The sequence below is a fragment of the Ictidomys tridecemlineatus genome, chromosome 2 (genome assembly GCF_052094955.1).
Source record: "Ictidomys tridecemlineatus isolate mIctTri1 chromosome 2, mIctTri1.hap1, whole genome shotgun sequence".
Taxonomy (NCBI): domain Eukaryota; kingdom Metazoa; phylum Chordata; class Mammalia; order Rodentia; family Sciuridae; genus Ictidomys; species Ictidomys tridecemlineatus.
In genome coordinates, this window is record NC_135478.1 from 183,924,813 (window position 1) to 183,943,688 (window position 18,876).

The 18,876-nt window shown below is 35.8% G+C and overlaps 1 protein-coding gene across 9 annotated transcripts in view; it reads left to right on the plus strand.

Annotated features, from left to right (window-relative positions):
- Cadps2 (calcium dependent secretion activator 2) overlaps window positions 1-18,876 on the plus strand; it is a 494,758-nt gene that overhangs the window by 448,114 nt on the left and 27,768 nt on the right. For all 9 annotated transcript variants that reach the window (XM_078040300.1, XM_078040296.1, XM_078040298.1 and 6 more), the window contains 2 exons: window positions 8,581-8,664; window positions 8,773-8,805. In XM_078040300.1, the coding sequence (XP_077896426.1) occupies window positions 8,581-8,664; window positions 8,773-8,805 (117 nt within the window). The remainder of the gene's footprint in view (window positions 1-8,580; window positions 8,665-8,772; window positions 8,806-18,876) is intronic.

The following is an 18,876-nucleotide window of genomic DNA, read 5'->3' on the forward strand; positions in this document are numbered from 1 at the left end:
AGATGTAGTTACTGAAATTACTCTGATTCCTTTGGTATTGTCATGCTTCCCAGATTATTCAGCATCCTTTAGGCCTTGTATTACAGTCCGTAAATTTGAAGAAGTAGTCACTTCATCACTTTTTCTAGACTTTACAGTTTGGCTTTAGTAGGTCCAATCTGCGTGGCTAAAAATTCTATGTGGCTGGCTTTGTGTGCAAGTTCCATGTGCTGGGTAAATTGTGGGTTTCATTAAGAAAATATAAAACACTTTTAATATAATAATTCCTAAATTTTACAAAGCCAAAAAAATTACCTGTAAACTAGTGAAATGCAGATTTCCATGCCTTATTCTTCAGTTGTTCTGAGTCAGAAGTTTGGAAGAGGGAAAGAAATTTGTATATTTAGCTAGCCAAAATGGTGATTTTGATGGACCTGTTCTGAATCACACTTTGAGAAACACTACTCTGATGAATCTCTTTCTAGATTGACATGCAAATTGCTTTTGAGGTATAATATATTCAGAAACAAACTAGCCTATAAGATAGGGTATTCACATTTGTTTCCACTAAAAAGTAATTTTTTTATTTATTTTTTTTTATTGATTGTTCAAAACATTACAGAGCTTAAGACATATCATCTTTCATACATTCGACTCAATTGGGTTTTGAACTCCCCAAATACATAATACAGACTCACTTCTGTTACATACTCACATTTTTACATAATGGCATATTAGTGACTGTTGTATTCTGCTACCTTTCCTATCCCCTACTATCCCCCCTCCCCTCCCCTCCCCTCACATCTTCTCTCTCTACCTCCTCTGCTGTTGTTCAATTCTCTCCCCTTTTTTTCCCCCCACCCCCTTGCCCCTCATAACCTCTTATAATTTTGTGTATCACTGAAGGTCTCCTACCATTTCCATATGTTTTCCCTTCTCTCTTCCTTTCTCTCCCCCCATTCGTCTTAGTTTACTGTTAGTCTTTTCCTCATGCTCTTCCTTCCTGTTCTATTCTTAGTGGCTCTCTTTATAAAAAGTAATTTTTTTAAAAGAGTTATGAAGTACCTACTATGAAATAGCCATTGCTTATGTATGATTTCATTTAGACCTTTTTTTTTTTTGGTGCATGGGGATTGAACCCAGGACCTGTACATGTGAGGCAAGCACTCTACCAACTGAGCTATATCCCCATAGACCTATTAATAGCTATGAAATGGGCCATCTTATTTCATGTCATAGATTGAAACATAATTCTAAAATTAGTTTAGTAAACTGACCTAAAAAGTGAGAGAGTGTAACCAAACTTCTGAACTTCAGACCTCTAGGCTAGTGCACTTACCACTTCTAAATCTCCAGAAAAACAGTAAAGAGAAATAAGTCTGTGAAAAATAAAATATGAAATTTCTACATTACATTACATTACCCCATCAAGTCCTGAGTCCTGTCCTAGACATGGTTATCATACTACTTAACTACTTAACTCTATCTGGAATTTATTTGTGTAGGGCACCTTGCACTTGAGTTTTGTTAATGTCCCATCAGAAGAGGTCGCTGATCCATTTGAAGAACTCTGAGTTCATTAAGGTTCAAGATGATGCAGTGTTTGAGTGTGCAACATTTCTACCCTTAACCTGCACCAATCCTCTTTGCCATAGAATTCCCCAAAACATCTTACAGGATATTAATTTTCCTTTAAATAGAATTTGTGCCAAGCTGACCCACAAGACAAACTTTGTAGCATCACCTATAAGGTCCTTCACAGTCTAATTGCTCTTGCCCCTGCAACACTCTCACCCACATCTTCAGCTCTAGTATTTCCAGCATCCTACTGAATAAAAGGTACACAGACCTCCATGTCTTTTCCCAAGCCTATCCCCTGCTTGGAGATATCTTTTCTTCCTTTCCTTAACTGGAAAAGTCTTCTGTACTCTTTCTAGAACTTATTTCATTTCATAGGTAAATTTAGTTCCCCACCCAATCTCTTTCCTTTGGCATTTACCTTTTGATTATTTGTGTCTCTGAATCTCTTGAGAACAGGAATCTTGTTCTCTCTTTGTACCCTCTTTCTCAGGTGCCAAACATTCAGTGAGTGTTTGTTGCATGAGTGGCATTAAAAGAAGATGAAAGCAAATATGAAAAATACTAAAAAACCTTGATGTGGCATCAATACTCAGGTTCTATTCTCTTTAACCCAGTGCATGTAGTAAAGGACTTTGCATGCTTGACATGGAATAAAGCACTTTGACACTTGAGAGAAAAACACTAACAATCATAAAATTATAACCAGACACATATTTCATGTGTCTCAAATGCCTAAGACAGGGTGGGTCATCTAGTTGGAATACAGCAAAAGTTTGCTGAAGCTGAAGCTGAGTTCCAAAGGATTAGTCAACCAGGAAAAAAGGAATAAAAGTAGCAATTAGGTGGGAGAAACCTCAGACATTAAGGCTTGGTGCAAAACGAAGCTGCAGAGGTGGGGAGAACCTTGTAGAATGTGCCAAAGAGCTTGAATTCTTTATCCTAAGAGCAGTGGAAAGGCACTGAAGGGCTGGGGAGGTGGAAAGTGGAGTAAGGAATTAATCAGCCTTAAATTAGAAGATTCATCTGACTACTCATACCAAACAGATTGGAAAAGGAGTAGTCAGAGGTCTTCACTTTGGTTTCTGATAAATTAATCAAAGGAATTAAAGCTATAACATGGACAGGGTTTAGGAATGAGAAGAGAAAGGAAAACATTAACAATTAATCTTAGGTCTTTGGCTTGAAATGCAGAATGGATTCTAGTGTCATTTACTGATGCAGGTGCCCTGGAAGAGAAACAGATTTGGAGGGAAAGACTATGATGTCCTTATTGGACATGTTGAGACTGAGCTGCCTTTGAGACATCAGAGGGAGGTGATGTCAAATAAGATATTGGTCTTGGAGTTCAGAGGAGTCATATGAGCTCAAAGTATCTATATAATTTTAAGATTTTAACAAGTTGAAATGATTCTGTGTCAGTCAGTAGCTATTATTCTCAAGCTAAGATGCTTTAACTGGAGCACCACCCCGCCCAGAAGAAATGAAAAATAACCGAAAAAGAAAATGGAAAAAACAGAGTTACTTACCACCAGAAAGGGTCTTAGACCATGTTTGCCAGGAAAAATAGGAGGAAGATAAAATCTTATCATGAAGGGGTACAGGAAATGTTATATTTATTTCTATCTTATATTAAAATTAAATTGGCCAGAGTGTGGCATAGTCAGAAGAGCAAAATTCAACACCATTCAAAGTGAAGCTACTTTGTGAAAGGAAAGGAGCCCTAAGAGCCCTGACTATCTGGCCTCCTCTCATCCAGCAGCCCCTCCCCCCCCCCCCAGTCCAGATGAGGAAATAGAGACCCAAGGTCTCAAGATAGATACCACAGAGCACGGACTTGACCTTGATGTTACCAAGTAAGCTTACCACAACTCTGTACAGAACTCAACAAGACCAGAGAGAGAAAGGGCAGAAGCTTCACCTCCAGTCGTGTCCTCATTGTCTCCTGTTTGTATTAGCCAGCCTTTGTGGCCTTCTTTTGATGCCTGTGTGTGACCAGCGTGGACAGGTAGCTGAACGCCAACTGTAAGGTAGGAAGATGAGAATGGAATTCATTGTGTGTAGTGATGAGGATCCTGGAAAAACACTGGAGGACTGAGAGTTAGAAATGGTCAGTGCAGGGCTGGGGATGTGGCTCAAGCGGTAGCGTGCTCGCCTGGCATGCGTGCGGTCCGGGTTCGATCCTCAGCACCACATACCAACAAAGATGTTGTGTCCGCCGAGAACTAAGAAATAAATATTAAAAAAATTCTCTCTCTCTCTCCCCTCTCTCACTCTCTCTTTAAAAAAAAAAAAAAAGAAATGGTCAGTGCAAATTATTAGCAGAGCCAAGACAAAACATGACAATTCTCATAATGTATTCCTGTAATACGTAACTATCAATTCTGAACTTGAATGGTAAGATCTCAATAATGATAAACTTCCTAAATCCTCATTTACTGCAAAAATAAAAAAAAGGATTAGGAAGAAATAAACACTTTTCACTGAGCATATACCTACAGGTACTTCAGATACTTTGATATATATATATATATATATATGTAAGTATATATATATATACTTACACATACATATTCTTTCTCATAACGTAGAATATTTTCCCCCGAATTCCTCTTAAAAATAACAACAGAGAACAAATTTGACCTGATTTCCCAGATGACTTAATGAAAATATCTTGCCAACTCAGCCTAGGTAAATTAATTTGATTAAATTTACTTGTTTAGGTCAAGGCTGCATATTCAGAAAACACCTGTTCAAATCCAAGTATGTGCTTAAAAGGAAAGACACACGCTATTCAGAGCCATTCATAGACAGGAAATAGAAAGTAAGATAGATCACTGCATTGGGGAAAACAGAGGGAAAGGAACAATGAGAGTAGACATTGTGGAGAATTTACCAACATCTGGACTAGGTGTGCTGTTTTACCTGGCCAGCACAAATGAGGTCCTAGGTTCAATCCCTAGTATTTTAAAAAAAAAAAAAATCTTATTCATGAAAGAAACCCTGTTTACTTCCAGTCTGTGATATTCAGGATCCATGTGGAATTTTAATAATATTAGTTAGCCCTCATCTTAATAAACAAAATCAAAACATCAGCTAATAGGTATCGTCAATCTTATCCTCTCCCCCTGTCAAACAAATACCTAGTTTTTCATGATAGGTTGTATCATGGAAAACTGTCTTTTCTGTGAAAGTCTGTATAACTTCCAGTGCATTTATCCCTTGTTTACTTCATGAAATGTCATGGCTAAAATAGCAATAACTTGGTTTTAAACCCAGCAGTCTATAGCTGGACTTCTACCCATTGCTTCTTAGAATTTATCTTCTATCTTCTACCCAAACCTTATATTCTATTAAAATCATTCTTATGTCATCTTAAAATTCAACAAGAAATTTAAAACAACATGCCTTGTGGCCCTCATCATGATTCATTCTACCTACAGTCATTTTAAAGTGCTTTCATCTTTAATTTCCTTGAGAGTATGTATCATGAGGCAAAGTTGGTAATTGCCCAAACAGACTCTAGGTGTTAAATATTATTCAAACAAACCCAGTACATAGCATACACAATAAAGAGTAGGGAAACAAAGAGATTGCAATGTTTCATTCCAACCCAACACCCTCAGGAGAACAGAGAGCACAAGGCAAACCCATAAGTATTTATATACTCCCTGAGCTGTTCAGAGAAAGTTCACAGGAAGCAGTTAAAGATTCAGCAACGAAACCCAGCATTTACCTTGATTTCGTTGGAATCTTGCTGTTTTGTGCAATTAAAACCCAAATGAAAAATATGTCATTATTAATCTTGTTGTTAATAGAGTTTGGTTTTGAAAGTAGCTTTTCCACCACCTGGGCCTCAACAAATATCTTACAAAGAAAACCTTCTGTAAGAACTGTATGGCTCACCTGGTTGATCCCAGAGGTGCAGTGGCTGTTCACGGCCATGTAAGCACTGAGAGTCCCTACAGTATTTTACCTCCCAGGAGACCATTTGGGATAGGGAAGAACTCAAAAAGAAGCTTCTGCTATTTTTGAAATGGAAACAAAGATTATTGTGGTTTGGTTGCAGCAGACCACAATCCCACACACAGGACTTGTAGAGATGTAACCTAATGACACTCGTACTGTAAAGAGAAGTCCAGCTAGACAGGCTGCCAGATGCCTCTATGGAGACACTTCTGCCCTAAATGCATCTGCCAGTAGGCTTCCTGTCATTTTATCAGCTCCATTTCTGATATCCTGCAGCTTAATTCCTGTGCCACCTTATAAAGAAAGTTCACTCCAGATCCTCTGGTCAAAGCCCCTCTTTCCCTCCTACAATTCAGTCACACTGTGCACCTTTCTGCTGTGGCCCATAGAACTTCTGCCTTGTGTAATACCCAGTTGTGCTCATATCTGTCTCTTCCACTAGTTTGTATGTTCCTGAAGGAAAAGATCTAAGAGTCCTCTGTTTTTATTTCCTATCTTAGGTACTCCATAATAATTATAACCCAGTGACATTCACTGAGCACTTAACATAGATCACCTCATTTATTCCTTACAATTCTGTAGTGTAATGGTAGATAATGTGGGATCATGATCACCTGCATTCAAAGGCTTTCTTCCCTATTGTCCACCAATGACCTTCAAACAGGTGGGATTCCAATGACCTTCTAACAGCCTCAATTCAGTCCTATCACCCTAGATATCTCCACATATTTCATTGAATTAGATGCATTAGGTAAGAATCAAACTCATTTTTACATGTTGTCACTAAGCCATCATAATTATGATTTAATATAGTTACATTTTCAGACAAATAATGGATAGTTATTATTATCACATCAATAACAATAATTCTTTAAATTTCTTTAATATTTGGCATTTTATTTATCTTAAAACACCACCCCTGAGCTTCACACTATTTTTATAAGATGGTTTATCCTGGTGAGCAGGATAGCTATCTTTTCCCCATTTTACTGACGAGTGCAAGAAAGCAGGAGAAATGAAATGACTTGATTCCATCTTATAACCAGATGGTAGCAGAGCTCCAACTTGAACCCACACCTTCAAAAGGTATTCACAGGATTCTTGCCTCTTCACTGCCTTGTCCCTCAGCATCTTTCACAGATGTGCATCCAGGTTCACTAGAAGGCACCCAGAGCCTCTGATGCATAAGGTTGTCTAGTAACCATAGCAATTGTCGCTCTCCTCCAAGTGACATCACCCAGCACACACTTGCTCTCAAGATTTGAGTTACAAGAGATGAGGCATTTTCCACAGAGGGCCATTAAGTTTGGAATTCCCTTCCCCTGGTCTGACATAGCCCTGGAGTATTGGTCTTCTGGGTCCTTGCAAACCACATCAAGTTGAGTTAGGCAGTCATGATTGGTGAGAAATCCTAATGGGCAGGAAGAAAGTGCTAATTTGACTTTCAGATATGAGCAATTTATAATTTTGTGTTTTTTGCTGTTGACATCCCATAGGATAACTATTCAAATGAATACAATTCTCCTTCTTTTAAAAATAAGACTTTAAAACTTTAGTCAGCTATTTGCATGATTTTGTTTCTGTGTTCTTACATCATGTCGCAAATGATGTGATGGAGAAACCTATAGGGAAGTTTTTGTTTCTTTTGCATAAACTATTTTGCAGTAATTGATCAGCCATAGAGAAAAGATTATCTCCTGTGCACTCACAATGAGCTCTTCGGTCACTAGAGACCAATAAGCTGTGTCCCTAGAACTATTATCACTTTGTTGAAGAAGCTGCTATGTGAACAAAAACCAGCCTTTGTTAATTTCCCTTTTCGTATTTAAAAAACCTTGTCAGCATTTTCCCTTTGGGAGTGTATGTAATTTGTCAATAGTGCATATTATTTTAGTTCAAAAGAGGAAATATGTAGGACAGTGTATCTTATTAGTTTCACCTATTCATTGATCTTCTTTAATAAAGTAAAATTTCCCACATTTTTCCAATAGAGTAAGCTTTTTTCATTTCATACAAATATAAAATTTTAACTTCAGGCATGTTTGCTTATACCTGTAATTCTAGCCAGAAGGATGAGACCAGAATAACTCACATTTAAGGCTACACTGAGCAATTTAGGCAGACCCTGTCTCAAAATGAAAAGAGTGGAAGGTGTAGCTCTGTGGTAGAATGCTTGCCTAGCATGTGGGAGGCCCTGGGTTCAATACCCAGCACTGCAACCAAATGAATAAATAAATAAAGAGAGAGAGAAAAGGAATAAAAAATTTTAGAAATGCAAGATGCTTTTGAGAATAATTTGAATTCCTGACTCTTTCCCTTCCTCCCTCCAACATACACATTTAATTGATTTGAAAGAACTGAGGCCTGGAATGTATGGTGATCAGACTGAGCCCACATAGAGATTAGAGATAGAATTGGGTTATATATTTTCAGTCTAATGCTCTTTCCACTTTGCCTTTCAGTGTATCTGTTTTAGCTCAAAGACTGCTGAATAATCTTCTAGAAGCAGGAATCATTCTTAAGTATCCCAGTTAGAGCTGCTTGACAAATGCCCATTAATGACTTGTGTCATTATGAGAGCCTTGAACATCACACCTCTCTTTCACTTTCTGTTCTTATTTTATTCAATCTTCTGTGCGTATGTAAGAAAAAGTAGAGAAATGGTCAAATAATACATAAAGGAAAGGAATTTGATTAATCTTGGCCTTCACTGTTTGTGAGCTCCTGTGTTCCACTTGAAAAATGTTTTAAGGAATAATTTCATGAACCTAATCTTATTTATCAGTAACTTAAATGATCGTATATGTATTGAGACTATACTCCTATTCCACATTATTTTTTTAAATGATGTATTATTTACAGCCATGGGAAAGGACCTTAAAGTTCATGTTCAGAAATGAAGAGTAAGTAATGCAAGCTAGCTTGACCTCAGCTGTCAGCTGAGTCTTTGTAGATTTTTGTAGCTGGGGAGAAGTTGATTCAGGAATTGTTTGCACTGCTATTAGATTGCATGCTCAGAAACATTCTAACTACTCTCTGTATTCTGTATTACAGTTTGTTTCAGTGTTGGAAGGAGTGTTGTCTAAGCTGTCAAGGTATGATGAAGGCACTTTCTTTTCATCCATTCTGTCTTTCACTGTAAGTATTGGAATGAGTTCTCTTCTGTTGTCTCTCAACTCTTATCATACTTATATAGTAGTTAAGAATATAATTCTCATAAATATCTCTTTTTCCCCCCCATTTAAGGTAAAAGCAGCTGCAAAATATGTTGATGTGCCTGTAAGTATTTGTTTTCATATGCCTTTCCAAACTATATATAATTCTCTCTCATATATACACTTTTTTAATTTAATAATTATGGTTCACCACAGGTTTATTTCAAATCTTTAAAACAGCACCAATCCCTTAGGGAGTAGTTTATTTTTCTTAAGCACTAAACTTCATAACAAAGCTTGGCAAGGTTATTTCAGCACACTTTTTCTGTTGTAAGTTGGAGGTTAGCTCACCATGAGAGCATAAAACTGGAGTGGCAGGAGGAAGCTAGATTGCTCCAAGCTGGGGTGGAAAATGCCTCCTACTGTTATTGAGAGGGAAAAAAATGAATGCCATTCTTTATCCTATATGAAAATTTCAACAGATTCTTGATTAGAGTTAAAAATAACCATAAAAAAGAATAAGTTAAACCAAAGAACTAATTTTCTAAATACAAAAGTGTTACAAATTAGTAGTCACTTATTTTAACATTTGGCTTTTCACAGAATTCTTGGGCAATAATTCATGACTTATAAATTTGTCCAGAAATTAAGATGCCATGAGCAGAAATCACAAAACTTACTCAACCATAATGAAACAATTTGTGGGGTAAATATAACCAGGTAGTCAGCAATTTTAAGTTGATCATCATAACAAATTAGCTTTTGCTTTAAATTCTGTTATCACAATGTATATGATCAAGGCTGAAGGTGTCCCTTTTAATCATATATTTCAGCATATGTATTGATTTTCAAAGAATTAGAACACAGTAAAAAAAAAACTTAAAATTTAAAACTGGATGGAATATGACTCACATCTTCATACTTGAGGCACATCAAACCTCTAGATCCTTGGAGTGGGGTTTTTCATTTTTAAAAATCATAAGTCATGATCCATATATTTATCAATTGATTTTAAAATATATTTCTATACCAAATCCTATGTGCAAATGTTAAGAGCAGCTTTGCTTTTCAACAAAACTAGAAGCAATCAAAAATGCCCTTCACTGGGTGAATGGAAAAGCAGGCAGTATTAGATTCATAGAATGAATAACTATTCAGGAAAAAAAGGAAAGAAAAAAATGAACTCAAAGGATACTGGGAGCGTGAGTAAATCTTAAATGCATATTGCTAAAAGAAGCCTGTTTGAAAGGACTACATGTGTGTGATTCCATTTATATCATGTTCTGCAAAATATAAAACTATAAAGATTATAAACATTAGTGATTGTCATGATTCAAGATCATGGAAATTGAATTGGTGAAATAAAGCATGTTTTCTGAGAAGCAACAAAACTGTTCTGTATAATACTTTAATGGTACATGCATAACTGTGTGTATATAAATCAAAACCTAACTTTACAGCAAAAACAAAAAGTGAACCTGAAAATAAGATTTTTTAAAAAAAATCGTTTAGCTCATCATAACCTTACAAAATAGAAAGGAAACTTATAAAATCATCACTGTAAATAAAAAAAAAAAAACATTACTGAAAGGAGAAGGGGGAAATACCAATCTAACTAACTTCAGAAATGAGCAGGATTGATAAAAATAAAGAAAAAACAGAACTACAAATTAGTATTGTACTCTAGTTGGTAAAGCTTTTCTCTACAGGTTAGCAATTCACAATTACTATACATGTATATTGAAATTAAATAAATGGGTGATGGGTGATAGGAGCCAAGTTCTCATTGTTAGAGTAAGAGACAAGGGAAGGAAGAAGGCTAAAATAATCCTGTAATAATTAGAGTTTAGACATCACTGTGGACTTCTCTTTCGCTTAATAGGAATAGAACTGTTTACATATAACAATATTGTAGGTGAAAGGCCCTGGGTATGCTTGGATTGTGTACTCACTTTCTTTTTTGTTTGTTTGTTGAATCTAGAAGTGATGACCCCCAGGGGCAACAAGCACACATAGCACCCAGAACTTGGACTCCAGAGTCCAGTAAAATGAACAAGAGGTCCTTGAAAAAATAGCTAATGTTCAAAAACAGCTGTAGCAAAAGGAATCTGAAACATCATGTCCTGACAGAAAGTAAGGAAACGTTCACAAACACTGCAATGATGGAGGTTACATCAGAGGGACACAATGTAAAGAATTCTCAGTGGCCTAAGCTAGGAAATTTGAGCAATCAAATAATTAAAATGTAATTTGAGTTATAACCCAGAGTATAATCATTAGTTCCAAATTGATATAAATGATTGACAAGACAAATGGGAGAAAAACAAACAAATCTCCTGTGCAGAAGACCCCAAATAATGTAGACACTTCTTCCTGAAGAAGGTATACATCAACAAATCTCCCAATTCCTTAAGTGTGGGCTCCACATAGCAACTTCCTTCCAAAGAGTACAGTATGAAGAGATCCATGGAGAGAGTAGATTCACAGTGGAGAAATCTAGCCAATATTACCTTAGCCACTGGATCAAGGTCAACATCAACAGTGATAAATCATATTGATATTTAGCCTTGATGTGATGTGATAAAAATGGTACTTTATAGCCTTCCTCCACAAAAACTTGCAAATCTAGTTGAGACTAGAGAAAAACATGAAACTCATCTCAATAGAGAAGATGTTGCAAAATATCTGAGAGTACGCCTCAAAACTGTGAAGGTCATTTATTAAGGAGAGTAGAAAGTGGCCCAGTCAAGAGGAGTCTATGGAGATGTAACAACTAATGGTATAGAGATGAGATTGGAACAGGAAATGGATATTTAGTAAAAACTAAGGAAATCTGAACAAAATGGAGACTTTAGTTAATTCTGTATCAGTATATGTTCATTATTTATAACAAATGTGCCATACTAATTAATAAAATGCAGTAATTAGAGGGGAAATTGGAGATGCAGAATATAGGAATTCTATGTACTATATTCATAATTATCCTCTAAAATGATTCTAAAATTGAGAAGTTTATTTTCAAAAGGAGCACTGGTTAGTACAGTGACGCATACCTGCGATCCTAACTCCTCAAGATCCCAAGTTCCAGGCTGGCATTGGCAACATAGTAAGACCCCATCTAAAAAGAAAAAAAAAAAAAAACCACTGGCTTATGAGTTATTGGTAGCCATTGGCAGCTGACTTTTCATTCCTTTTATGCAGCTTTATGCCACAGAATTAACTGTATGGCCTTGGGAATTATTTCACATAAGTGAAATTTCACCCATTTTATAGATGACTATAAATGAGTTCTGTAATCCACATTAGTCCTTCTATGACCATCTATCACTGTGTGAGTTCTTGACGTGGATTTGTGTCCATACAAGAAACAACAGAACCAAAAAAAAATGTCTCCAGAAGATGATGAGAAAACAAAGAGATAGGGGAAAAAAAAAAAAAAACCTTTTGTGGAGAGGGACAAAGCTGTTTACTATATAGTCACTTGTTGGAAATTGTTTCAAGAGTAAACAAAGAAACAAATAAAAACATTGATTCTGTAAAGTGAAAATTAAGTGACATGAAATTTAGTGATGTTCATACTGTAGTAAAGAAGAAGGAATTCATGTTAAAACATACTCATGTGGAATATTTATAGCACAACTGAAGATGCATAAGTGTTAACAGCAGATGAATGACTCAAATCAAGTCTTTTAAATATAGTTGTGAACATAGTCTGATGTATCTGTGCATTATATACTTTCATGATACTTTTTTTATTAAAAAAAAATTAAGCACACCTAAGAGGCAAAAACAAATGAAGAAATAAATTCCAGGGTCTCACATTTCCTCCAAAGGAATTGGTGGAATCCTTCATGCTCTTTCTGGTCAGGTAATGAGCTGTGACCTCCAGGAGATTTTGGTAGAGTCGTTCTTGATTAAACAGCTACATCCTGGAGAGCAATTCTATTGGAGTTGTGGAGGTCATGGTCCCATCATAGAGCCTTGAAATGTTCATGTTGAAGAAGACTCTAGAAACATTTTTGAAAGCAAGACCTGTTCAGTGTAACTCTGATCTAAATGTGACTTAGGAGAAGGGAACACAGACCTACAGAGAAAGTTGGTATGTTAAATATAGGAGCACAGTGAGTGTTCATTTTGGTTTTGCAGACAGGTACACCAGGTCAAAACGAAAGATTCGGTAGGGTTTAAGAATTACACTAAAACTAATGACAAAAAAAAAATTCCCTACTTACAGGTAGGTTGAAGTTTAAAGAAAGTGTGTTTAAAAGTTGTGTAAAAAATCATATGAGACAATAATGTAGAGTAGTTCCTTTAAAAAAAAATTAAAACAGCAGGTAGAGGCAGATCTATAGAGGCTGCACAACAGAGGCATTGCAAACAGGCTGGGGAACCAGACTGCTATCTTTGAATCCTTGCTCTGTCACTTTGCTTAATATCAGTGTGTCTTTAGGCACGACTTTCTATATCTGTTAAATGGAGATATAATTACACCTCTTACAGTTAACCATGAATAAGCACTTTTCAGAATTCCTAGAGTGGAATTAGTGCTCAATAAATATTAGCAGTTATCATACATTATTACTGTTGATTATAATAAATCTAGTGTCTAGATTTTAGAAAATAAACATTCATGGGCCCTATCTGTATTTTTACAAACCAATTACGATTCTTTAATGAGCAATACAACCTTTTTACTTTCCCCTGTCAAAAACAACCAGAATACTTAAGGGTACCATCATAAAATCTGGGCCCCTTATCTGGAAATAATGGCTCATAAAGGGAAAAAAGAAAAGGGAATTGTGACCTGGAGGAAGGAAAAAAATCTAAGAGGCAAGATGGGCAAGTTCCATATGGGTGTTTTCCTATCTTCCTTGTAACTCTTTTAAATACTCTTCTTTATGATACTTGCCAAAGATTTATAATCTTTGAACTCCTTAAAATGTGGCTCAAACCTAGCCCTGCACTGTACAGAATCCAAGTCAAAAGTTCTCCCTTTGCCCCTTGGCTGCCTCCTCTATTCCTTTTTCCCACCTGAGCAATAAAAATAATGGTATAATCCCTGTGTTGTTTCCCTCACTAGGTTCTTATGGAGAGTCAATGAGCATATTAGTGTGAATGTGCTTTGTAAATATAAAGCACTTTACAATAAACGGGATCATTGGTGCTTCTGTCCAAGTGAAGCTTCGTGCTCCTCTGCATCCTCTGCAGGTTTCACTCCCACTTCAGAATGTGACTGCTTTCCAAAAGAAAATCCAGATGCCTTTCACAAGTGAAAAATATTAGATTTCATTTATTTTCCTCTAATTTTAGAATAGAAAGCAGCTTGCATATACCAGTGATGACTTTTGAAGGTATAATTGGTCACGGCCGTGATTCTGATGCTTTCGTTCTTTCTTTTGCTTTCTTGCTCCTGATATTGTTTATTGCTTAGATAAGGTCACCTGAATACTCAGAGCTTTGCGTCACAATGAGAGCCAGGCAGAACTTGGGGAATGGATCTCCTGCCCAGTGGGAATATTCACCTGCACATCAGGACCATATTCAGAGTCTCCCTATTATAGGAGCCAGCCCGGGAGCTGTGCATTGTGCTCCCCAATGAGGGTTTTGCTTCTCTCACCTTTATTTCCTTGTTTCTTGCCCATCTAGCTCTTCTTTCCTGTGTGAGGTCAACTCAGAGTCTGCCTCTGGCTGTTGGCATTCTAGCACCTTCAGGCTTCCCTTAATTCAAAATAGGAGAGGTTCTAAATGGGGCTGAGTAAACCAATCCCAGTCCATCAGAACTTTCAAAGCTAATGATGAAATACTGTCCACAGCATTTTAATTTCACTTCTTTAAATCCTCGTGCAGTTTTTTAAACTATTTTTTAGTTATTGATGTACCTTTATTTTATTTATTTATATGTGGTACTGAGAATCAAACCCAGTGCCTCACACATGCTAGCTCTACCACTGAGCTACAACCCCAGCTCCTCGTACAGTTTTTATAATTGACACCATAACAACTCTAAGTAGATGAGGGAAAACTAAAAGACAGTATCATAAACTGAAACATTAAATGCCTTTGTCATCATTATGATCATTGCCCATGTGTGTGATTTACATGTACCACTTTCCCTGTTGGATGCTACTGTATCAGTAGCCAGTTCTCTTAATCGAGATGGTAGTGATCCTTATTATAGATCAGAAATAGCAAGAAAGATACTAGATTTCATAATTTCAAATGAAGAAGGCATAGTTAGTCTATGGATCTCAGTTGAAAAACCTGTCTTTCCTTGAGGATTTCAGGCTAATATCTTAAGCTATCATTCAGTATTTTTTTTAATTTTTAAAATAACTTTCTCTTTGGAAGAATTTTCCTCAGTGATAGAACAAAAAATGTTTGAACATACAAATACTTCTATCAACTGTTTCAAAACCCATAAATATATAAATGATGTCACAACTTAGAGGAAATAGTGTAAAGCCGTTCCATTCTTATTACATGCATGTGAAAACAATAAAACCACCTAAGTTACAGAAGCATTAATGAGAGCAATTCTGCGATCAGATACTAGTGACAATATGAAAATATTCTGCCTTTTACAGACTGCTCAAGGAGCAGACTCTTATCCAAAGTAAGAACTCTGTCTTATCCAGAGCAAGAACTCTGAAGTCATAGAGAATGCTCTCCTTAAAAATGCAGGACTGAGTGAAATGTACATGCTTAAAACATACATATTTCATGCTCCCAGTCTAAAAGATGTTTTCAAAAGGATTTGAGTGCCATCATCTTTAATTTGGAATTTTCTACTTCTCAATTTGGAGTCAAATATACAATGTTAGTAAAATATCAAATTGCTGCTAAATATACAAAATGATGACTTTTGAACCCTTCATTTTCAAAATAATGGTTTGTAATTTTCCAAAATGAGATTTCCTCTCTCACTATTTTAAAAAAAAAATCATAAAAATGTTACAAGAAAATGTTGAAAAACTCATATCCCTGTAAACTACATTATTTTAATTTCTTCCTTTCAGTCCATTTAATGAATTATTCCTTGTCCTAGCAAAGACATATTTAAATTGGCATCAATCTGGTTTGAAGGCTACAACTCTATTTCCTTTTGGCTTTCTGCATGAATACAATATAATAATTCTACAACATAGAAACTTGATAAATCTCTGTAGCTTTTTCTCTTTTTTTTAGTTGTAAATGGACATAATACCTTTATTTTATTTATGTGGTGCTGAGGATCAAATCCAGTGCCTCCCACATGTTAGGCAAGCACTCTACCACTGAGCCACAAGCCCAGCCCCCTATTTGGCTTTTTTACAGTATAATCATCATGGGAATATATAAAACCTTCTAGTTTGTAAGTGTTTGAGAACATGCAATTTATTTATCCCAAATGCTTTTGAAAGTCTCAGAACATTTTAACTCAAGTGTAAAAATAAATGCCCAAGTAACAAAGGATATCAATGGAAACAAATTCCCCTTTTTAACAATATCCGAGACAGATTATGTTTATAGAATTATGTCCTATGTTCCCTGAAGATCAGATAAAAAGTACTACTGAATGTTAGATGCCAGAGCTGTGCTACAAAATGTTCCCACTACATTTTCAAATTTATAAGATAGGTTCTTATATTGCACATGATGCATTTTAAAATAGCAAGAAATAATTGTGTGTATTTCATTGGTGAAGCATGCAGATCATCATAAATGAGGATATCACAGTTTCATTCCTCATTGTTTCCAAGACAAGTTTTTTTCTAGGTTATGAGAAGTGCATTTTTAAATTAAGTCAATTATGCCATAGCTTCTAGTTAATCTTTGAGACTAGAATAGTGTATTTAAAAATTTGTCTCCTTGTTAAACAGACACCATGACAGTGTTTGTGTAGTGTATTGTTAACCTCCAGTGGAAGGTTAAGCGGCTTCTTCTGTATCTAAATCTGTTGCTGTGAAAAATGACTGCAGTGTTGCACCCACCTACCCATGAATGGGAAAAGCAAAGATTTGCACCTGTGGGATTAGGTGTAGCAGCAGGAAGTACGAGCGTTTGCAGCATATAATTAACAAGGAATTTTTTTTTCTCTCTTTTTAAGCAGCATGTTCATCTTGGTAGGTTAACTAGTAATTAAAGTCTTGAAAAAAAATTGCTGGAGTCTGCACTCTTACTTAAACTCATTCACTCGCTGATGTATTCGGTTACTTTCGAAGCCAGTGTCAAAGCAACTCACCTGAAAATACTTTTATTTTCTTCCATAGTTATTGATCTCTTTATACTCATGGGGGAATTCTTTAGATCTTTGTTTCCTTTTACTATAACTTTGTTAGCCAAAATCTGCTCTTTTCTAACCAGATTGAAAGTAATTTCTTCTTTTGACTTAGGGATAACTACCATCATGAACAAGATGGAGAAGTTGGTGCTTAGTGAGCTAAGAATCCTGGTGTTTACATGGGAATGTGAAAAATCATTTACTCTCCCTAAATGCTATTTAATACATGGAGTGCTTGCTACATAGCTCTTAATTGTTATTTTCTCTTAATCATTAAGGAAACTATAATTTAATTATCAATTTAGAAAAGATCTCTAAATACAGCTTTCTAAAATGCAATATTCTTGATTTTAAAATACTCATTTGAACTCACCAATGATGAAGTTGAACAGGCCGCTCCTATGAAAGAGTTGTTAGGCCCTTGTACCAGAATTTCTAGCTGTTTTTCATCTCTCTAGTGCAATCACATGCTTTCTTTTCATTTGCACATAAAAAAAATACCCAAAAAAATTAACAGTATGCTTAGCTTTTTTTTTTTTTTAACTGTGCTTGGTACCCTAATAAGATAACATTTCATAATGGAATTAGATGCAGTGACTTTCAAAGTGTGTAAATTTTACTGCCATGAAACAAGTCTTAGCACAAAGGAGCACTGAACCAGCAGTAATGTCTTCTATCCAAACACATTTGTACTGTACGTAGAAACTGTTTAAAAGGAAAATTACATCTTTTTCAGCAATTTATCAGAGATAATTACCCTCCATGCACCAAATGAAGGATAAAGTGTTTTAAAGAACTCTAATTCTAATTGGTAAATGTCACCAGCTGTTGCAGCGACTCTTACTTGTGTATATTCTTTTAATGATTATAGTCTCATGCCACAAGCTACATGAAAATATATTCACTAGGTGTGAAATTCCCATATGTCACAGTTTGAAGAATAGGTAAACAGCTCAAAGATAAAGGAAGAAATAATGCTAATGAGGAATGTAAGAATTCTAGGTTTTGTTTTCTAGGCAAGTGGATCTTAATTTGCCAAAAGGGAAGAAAAAGCAATTTCATAAAGAAGAGAGAAACAATTTGTTCAAACTTATTTAAAATGAGGTTTACCTTATACCCTCCACCAGAGATGATTAGGTTCTTAGAAAGTTCTAGGACTGTCTGTCTCACTTACAGATTTAGCATTATACCCCTTGAGTCTGCCAGTAAGGAATGGCATTGAGTTTTCTTTTAGACGTAAACTCTAAAGTATTTGTTGGTTTTAGATGGTGAAAGATAAACTCTTCCTGGACAGTGTTTCGTGAAGTCTAATGTTGTCTTGGAAGTGACTAATGAAACAGAAACTGCCCCCATGAATATGGCCAGTGTATAAAGTCATCATTCCTTGTTCTTCCCAGCCATAGCTTAGCTTCCAGTGTGATGGATCAAGTGGCGGAGTAACTGAGACTTCCAAGCATAGTTTTCCTTTGAAAACCAGAAATAAAAATGGGGTTGGGAGTGGAGAAATTATGGGAAGGCAAGTCTCTCATCTGTCTGTTCTTCAACTCCAGGCTCAGGGGGCTGTACTCAAAGCCTCGGTATGTTGTCTACCATTATTCTTTCTTGCCAGGCACCTGACTGAAACTCAGATGCTGAGCTAACTTGCTATTAAGTATAGAAAATTGTCCTCATGTCATTTTCATTCAGGGACAGCATGTTACCTGAATGTTCTCATTTTCAGTGTTTTGACAAAACTTTAGAGGCACAGAATGAAATACTGATGGGTTAGTTGCCTCTCGAGAATCGATAGTAGTAATCTTTGTACAGGTTCCCCAGCTTCTTCGCTCAAAAAAAAAAAAAATATATATATATATTTATATATTTATATTTATTTATATATTTATATTTATTTCATTGTTTTTATATCCCTTGACCTTTCAAATACTGGTTCTGAGA